Source organism: Mesoplodon mirus (genome assembly GCF_964341445.2).
Source record: "Mesoplodon mirus genome assembly, chromosome: 14".
NCBI lineage: Eukaryota > Metazoa > Chordata > Mammalia > Artiodactyla > Ziphiidae > Mesoplodon > Mesoplodon mirus.
In genome coordinates, this window is record NC_138990.1 from 39322825 (window position 1) to 39330500 (window position 7676).

The following is a 7676-nucleotide window of genomic DNA, read 5'->3' on the forward strand; positions in this document are numbered from 1 at the left end:
ATGGCGATTATTAGTGTCATTATCCAGAGACAAAAAACGATGCTCGATATTTAAATCTTAACTACCTTATCAATGATTACTAGAGAAAATCAAGTGTAAGTTGAATTCTTTCAAATTGCTCTCATGCAAGACATGTGTTTATTTTTAAGCCCAAATGTTATGTCTCTCTAGCCTAGCTATATAAAATAGCTTTGCTCTCAAAGTGAATGCCATGGGGAGAAAATGGGCAGGGGACTATTGTAGATTAAAAGAACACAAAGAGACTTAACAACAAAATGCAATGTAACTTGATTGACTCCAGATCCAGAAATAAAAATCTACACAAGACATTTTGGAAACAATTGGGGAATTCGAATATGGGCTGGGTATGGATGATATTATAGAATTATTAGTTTTATTAGGTATTATAACAGTATTGTGGCTATAAAGAAGGCTGTCTCTATTCTTAGAAAATGCAGGCTGAAATATTTAGGAGTAAAGTATTGTGATATCTGCGCAACTTATTTTCAAGTGGCTCAGCAAAAAGTTATATATTTAAGTATAGAGAAAAAGCAAATGTGACACAATGTTAACAACTGGTGAATCTCAGTGAAAAGTTTATAAGTGTTTATTGTACTATACCTCCAATTTTCTGTAGAGGTAAGATTTTTGTAATAAAAAGTTGGGAATAAAAAATAGCAAAATAAATAGTTTTACTGAAGAAAATACCACACATTTCTTTAAATATTTTACTGTAATAATATACAATTATACATTCTTTTTACTCATTTACACTTCATAAAAGCATACCTACTCAACACAGTTACTCAAGCTGAAATTAACTACCTTAAGTACATCATTTAACTTTCAGTGCTGATGCATGAATCTCTTTATCTTAAATATAAATCAAAATAGCTTAACACCAGCTTTAAATTAGAGACAGTGAGATGTCAGGTGGATCATGAGTTAGTATTTCAATTAAGTTAAAATTTTCAATAATTTCTTCTTTGCTTTTCTTTTTTGTCTAGAATAGTCTGTTTTAAGCTCAAAATAGCATCTTGAAATCCAGGATTTAAGTCTAATACTTTCTTGAAATCTTCCAAAGCATCATCAAAGTATCCTGTACCAGAACCCAAAAAAATGGAAAAGAAAAAACACTGAGTATTTCTATATATTATTCATAGCAAAGTTTGGATACATATACTTTTGCTTTTATATTTACAAGCTTTCAACCACTCCTGCTAAAGGAATATTTTCCTCTTGATAATGATGTAGGGATGTTTGTATCACAGTAACTTTGTGTACCCTTACAGATTAATACACTTAAAATTAGTTATGGGTTTACGTACTGGGATTTAACAGGTACGTAGCCTAAATCATCACAAAATTTCAACAAAATCATATCACCTATTTTATATAATTACAGTAAAATTAAGAAACAGGAAATTAATATTCTTTTTAACACTTTAATGAGAAACGATCCTAACAATCCCTTTAGTCCAAGAATCTAAAACCCCTTCACTTTATATTGTCTTGTATGCCTTCAAAGATTTTAACTCAGAAAAGTTTCACAGGGAATCAGCAGCATTACCCTCATTTCGCAGCTGGGGATGCAGAGGCACAAATAGGATCACTCTCACTCCAGTGCCCAGGTCCAGTTCCCACCCCAGTGCCCCGCTGTGGTCTGTAACACCTACTGGAAGCCTAAAATAAATTCAGGTAGGCTTCCTTTGCTCCAGGCTCTAAACCTAAATTTCACATCACTTTCACACTGGATGATTACTACATTAGTTTTACAACATTTGAGAGCTCTGAATTCACAGAATACAGTCAAGGACAAAAGGAGGGAAAAAAATTCTTACCCAGCCTATATAATATCAACCCTCTGTTGTAATATGGAACTTCAAAATTGGGTTGGACTTCTATGGCAGATGTGTAGTCATCCATGGCTTCATAAAAATCCACCCTGAAGTACTTGATTTGCCCCCTGTTGTTATATGCAGTAGCCAAATCCTCAGGGCTGCATTTGCTTTAAACAAAAAGTTCACATTAAAAACACAGTGTTGCCAAATTCCTCTTGCTTCCCCTTTCATTCTCTTTTGGGTCTTGTCAAACTCATAGCCTATAACATGCGGTATCTACAAGCGGAAGAAACAAAGTGCAAGGAAATAAAGCAGTGGAGTCAAGTTTTGTTTAATCCTGTTTTCTACATTGGCAAGGTTATATAGCACTACCTTGTCAATCTGAAAAGCACATTCATTTTACTGTGTGTTCAAAGCCCCTGTTCATTGTCAATTTGTTTTGTTGAATATAATATGAAAATGTTTATTTTCTAAAGCACATGCCAGTGAGGCAAAGAAGACAGCTCATAATTGAATGAAGCAAGGAGGGAAAGCCAGCCCAAAGTTCAAGTGTGCTACGGACATGTCATAAAGTGAATCGGTTTTATCCTCAAGTTTTTAAATGATCTCAAAACACTGAGATTTTAACTCATTTTCCACCAGTAAAGAAACAGAGGTTAACTCTAAGTGAAAAATCAACATGCTGATCCCTAGGGAGTGCTCTCTGGGGAGAGAATCGCCCTCCCTCCAGCCTCAGCAGGTATCCTTCCCAAGGCCAGATTGGCTTCCTGCTAGTGGGACATCACGGCTCTGGTCCACACTCAGGGTCCTGTGTGCAGAAACGGCACTGCATCTGAGGGCTCCAGAGGTGGTCCAAGGAGCTCTGAGTGAGCAGACTTCTGTGAGTGGCTAGACATCCAGGCAGCTCTGACCAGCCACCAGCTCAACGGGACACACACACACACACACACACACACACACACACACACACTCACACACCAGCCTCTGCTGGACAAATCTTCTACACAGAGAATATCAGTGGGCTCTGTTCCATGTCAGAGATGATTCTGTTTTCCTTTCTTTTTTTCAAAGGATTCTCAAATTTGAACCAAACAGGGAGATGCAGGCTGAACTCAGCTGTCATTCTTTGAGAGACTGGGTACATGGACACTTCTAGATGCCACTAGCACCACCGTTAAAGCCTAGTGAACAAGAAGGGACACTCCGTTTATCTCTCTCTGTTATGATATAGCTGAACTGCTGCCCAGTAAAGAGTATTAAGAAAAATGCAGCCTCAGGACTCGGTAAGGCTTTAGTCATTAAATTTCTAAGCTTCAAAACTTTGTTATAAATGTCTTATTATCAGAGGATCATCAAATGTCTGATTTAGAATTAGATCTCATTACAACAAATTCTAAAAGCCTACTCTCCATACGGAAATCGTTTCGTATTTTAAAGACATGGGCTAACAGTTAAAGCCGAATTTTTTTAATATTGAGAACTTTGTAATGATAGTGTTTACTTGGATGGAATATAACCAAGTCACCTAATCCAAAAGTAGATTTTTTTTTCTTTGCACTTGCTAACTTTAGCAAAGAAAAAACAGTATTTGGAAATTAGGTTTATGGCTAAGGCTGCACTTTTGAATATTAAAAAAAAACGTTATAAGCCATTCAGAGTGGCAGGCATACAAAGATTGTGAGTACTGTTTCAAAATGATTCACGGACCCATTGTTTTAAAAATAAACGAACCCTAAGAGATATATTTAAGGAAGAAAGTTGAAATGACAGAACTCAGTTTAACCATGAGTTCCTAGAAGAATTTCAGAACTATAAGGAAATTAGAAGGTTCATGCAGGCATGCTGAGCAACCTTCTGCTAAACCTCCACAGATTTTCTCTCCTATGCTGGTAAGGGGCAGAAATTACATTTGCCACACAACAAATTTGTGATCTCAGGCTGAGATGAAAAAAGGAGGAGGAGTAACAAGACTAGAGGCATCGATGCCTGTTGCTGATGAATCATTTTTGAAACCTACTAGATAAGTCTAAAAAATATAACAAACTAGGGCTTCCCTGGTGGCGCAGTGGTTGAGAGTCCGCCTGCCGATGCAGGGGACACGAGTTCGTGCCCCGGTCCGGGAAGATCCCACATGCCGCGGAGCGGCTGGGCCCGTGAGCCATGGCCGCTGAGCCTGCACGTCCGGAGCCTGTGCTCCGCAACGGGAGAGGCCACAACAGTGAGAGGCCCACATACCAGAAAAAAAAAAATATATATATATATATATAGATATATATATAAAACAAACTAGTGAATATAACAAATAAGCAGCAGACACAGATACAGAGAACAAACTAGTGGTTACCAGTGGGGAAGGGGGGAGGGATAATACAGGGGTGGGGGATTAAGAGGTACAAAATATTAGGTATAAAATAAGCTACAAGGATATATTGTACAACACGGGGTATATAACCAATATTTTATAATAGCTATAAATGGAGTATAACCTTTAAAAATTGTGAATCACTATATTGTATACCCGTAACATATAATATTGTACAGCAACTATACTTCAATAAAAAATAAAAAAATAAAAAAAATTAACCTACGAGATAAGTCTATGCTTAGAGCTTTAAACAAGAATAGAAAACTACATTTTCTATGTTTACTAACTTTGGGGGGGTACCATCTTATTGCTTGCCCCAAAACTTCTATTAACTATTATTCTGGTGTATTACTGAAATAAGAAAGCCACTAAATGTTTCTGATTTAATTCCATGTGAGTTTAACAAACAGGAGAAGAATCATAAGCCTCATACAAATAAGACAAGCTGGCATCCTGTCAAGAAAAATCAAATCCTTGAGGGGAGAGGAGGGTGATAGTGCAGACAACTCAAAACTGTCAAAAAACCCCTGCTCATTCAGCTGTCCTTTCTTTTCTCATCCCGGACCACTCAACACAATCAACAAGAACAACAAAGGCAAAACCTGGAGTACAACACATGCTACACACTCAAGCATAAATCCAAGATGCTTTGAGAGAGTAGGTATTAGCAGGTGAGGTTGACACAGGCTGGGACCTGGGACCCTTTGCTGCAGTGCTTGCACCTGGACAAACATCTCCTTGAGCAACAAAATACAAAGAAACTATACGGGACTAAAAAGTTGGTGCAAATTATGGACAAGATACAAAACCAAAACCAAAAACAAACCCCAACTGCCATTTCTGAAGAGCCGGGAGCAAAAACAGGGTGTCGGGAGCAAAAGCAGGGTACAGCGCATGCCCCCGGCACTCACCACCACCAAAGGGGTGGGCAGACCGCCTAAGCCACCCCTCTGGCCAGCTGGACCCCTGGACACCCCCCTCCCGTCACCCCTTATAAGGAACCAGCTCACCCCTCCTCGGGGAGCACGGGAATCTGTTACTTGTGTTTGCTCCCTCCTGCTGCAGCAGGGGACCCAAGAAAGCCTTGCCTGGATTTCTTGTCTAGTCTCATCAGTTTCTATTGATTGGGGAAGGCCAAGAACCCTAGTCGGTATCAAGGTTGATAACATCACAAAAAGAAAGACATTACATGTTCTCTGACAGAAGGACACAACACCACCTACAAAAGTGTTCTCACCGTAATTCTGGATCTGAATTGGATCAAACCTCAAGATTTAACTACCAACTCACAAGAAATGTAGGAGACAGAGGACCGTATTAAATGACATCAGGGGCATGAATTCAGCAAATCCAAAATGCGGGAAACTCTCAGGACACATGACCCAGTTTCCTCACCAAATAAACTGCAAGGCAAAAAAATGAAGGGGAACCTTAAAGGCAAAGACTTGATGTGCATCCCGACTTTAACCAACTGCTAAAAACCAACCAAACAAGCAAACAAAACAAAACAACCTTTATTGATCAACCAGGAAAACTCCAAAACTTGACATTAGCAATTATGTGCTAATGATATTGTGGTTACGCCTTTTTAAATCCTTAATATCTAGAAATGCACTCTGAAACATCCATGGATGAATAATATGATGCCCTGGATGAACTGATAATGCTTAAGCCCTGTGATGGTTACCTGGAGGTTCATTACACCATTTCCATATATTTAAATTTTTCACAGTGAAAAACAAAACACCTGCTGTGATGTCGTGGAGTTGTGGTACTGTGTGCTAGCGTGGCCCCCACGGCACCTCGCCCTCACCAGGTCTCGCTCTAAGACTCTGGATCAGAGTAACATGGAATCGGGACACTCGAGGTGAAAGGCAGCCGGCGCCTCGGTGTCCGGACACCCTCATGTCTGTCCCAGAGGAACGCGCACAGGGCTGCGTTCTAGGATGCTCCCTCACTGCCTTTCTGGAAACACAAACGTCTCCCGCTGCGCCGGTGAGCTTGGGTAACCGAGAAACCAGACTAGACCGGCCCTGCCGCCCACCTTGCAGAGGTCCCGCTGTGTCCACTTCTCGCGATACTTACCTCCCGGGCGCCTCTCCCTCGGAGGCCGCACAGGCGTACTGGCGAACGTAAGCGGAGTACAGCGCTTCGGCCTCCGCGTACTCGCCCTTCTGGAAATGAGCTTGGGCAAGCGCTAGGGTCGCGAGGTTTTCTTGCCCTTGCTGCCCTTCCATAGCGGTCGGAGGCCTAGCTTTCCGTGTAGAACTGGGGTTGATTTCTGAGCGATTAGAGGCGGCACGACAAAGCTACTTCCGCACCCCGGAATTTAACTTGACAGCAAAAACCTGGGCTCTAGCAAAGGGGGAATTTTGTGCCTTCCGCGGACCCGTCGTCTCGCGGGATTAATGACGCTGCTGGTGGAGAGCGCAGGTGCTTCAGGAGAGCCTGGGCAGACGGACCCTTCTGATGAAGTGCAGTTCTCTTGTTACTGCCGGTCTCGCCTGCCTCGTCTCCAGAAAAGCAGTAGATCGATAGTCCCAAACTGCTTTCTAAGTCCGTGGTTACATGTTGTAAGGAGTTTGCCCTTTGTTACAGTGAATGGTGGGGGCAGAGGGGCGGTGCCGGAAGCGGAAAAGATGTAGGTTTGTTTTATGAATGGCTAAATGACCCAAGGATTTATTGTAGCACATTTCCGGTTCCTGCATCCACCGCCTAGAGGTTGTTCTAAGTAGGCTGTGGTTACACTGAGAGATTTTATGTCGAAATCCCATGAGCTTAGTTGTCACATGGACCTGAGTCCAGTTTCAAACACTGCCATTTATTAACTCCAAGGCTCTAGACTGCAAACTTCTCAACCTTTTTGAACTTCTAGAATAGTGTAAGGATTAATCGAATAGTATTTTGTGTTAATAGTCTGGGGTCGAGGACGTCAGTTTACATTCCCTGGCCCTTTATGCCAAAGGGAAACCCATGTAGTAATGTATTAAGCACAATATGTTTAATCCAAGTAAAAATTACGTAAAATGAACAGTCCTGAGAGAACAATTCCATTTAACATAGCATTAAAAAGAATAAAATACTTAGGAATTAACCAAGGAGATGAAAGACTTGGTTAGATGAAAACTACAAAACATTGATGAAAGAAAGCCATAAATAGACAAACCATGTTGGTACTAAAGCAATCTACAGATTCAATGGAATCCCTATCAAAATCCCAATGATGTTTTTACAGAAATATAAAACTCTATCCGAGAAATCATAAGAAATTTCAAGGGATTCCAAATAGCCAAAACAATGTTGAAAAAGAACAAAGTTGGAGGACTTATACATCCTGATTTCAAAACTTACTAAAGCCCAGTAATCAAAACAGTGTGGTATTGGCATAAAGACAGTCTTTTCTGTAAATGGTGGTGGGAAAACTGGATATCCACATGCAAAAGGACGAAGTGGGACCTAAATACCATATT

General features: G+C 40.6%; 1 protein-coding gene across 1 annotated transcript; it reads right to left on the minus strand.

The window, feature by feature from the left end:
• Positions 1-627: 627 nt before the first annotated feature.
• On the minus strand, positions 628-6787 carry TTC32 (tetratricopeptide repeat domain 32). Its single transcript, XM_082642428.1, has 3 exons — positions 6292-6787; positions 1842-2008; positions 628-1099 (listed from the first exon to the last, which is right to left on the minus strand). Exons 1-3 carry the CDS (start codon positions 6441-6443, stop codon positions 972-974), a joined length of 447 nt encoding a protein of 148 aa, XP_082498554.1. The 5' UTR covers positions 6444-6787; the 3' UTR covers positions 628-971.
• Positions 6788-7676: the final 889 nt, after the last annotated feature.

Bases quoted from the DNA above. Each gene is read 5' to 3' on its own strand.
- TTC32 (XM_082642428.1), bottom strand. From the start codon at position 6,443: ATGGAAGGGCAGCAAGGGCAAGAAAACCTCGCGACCCTAGCGCTTGCC. The intron at 2,009-6,291 runs GTAAGTATCGCG...TTTTGTTTAAAG, and splicing joins GAGGGAGAGGCGCCCGGGAG to CAAATGCAGCCCTGAGGATT. The intron at 1,100-1,841 runs GTAAGAATTTTT...GTTCTGGTACAG, and splicing joins GTTGATATTATATAGGCTGG to GATACTTTGATGATGCTTTG.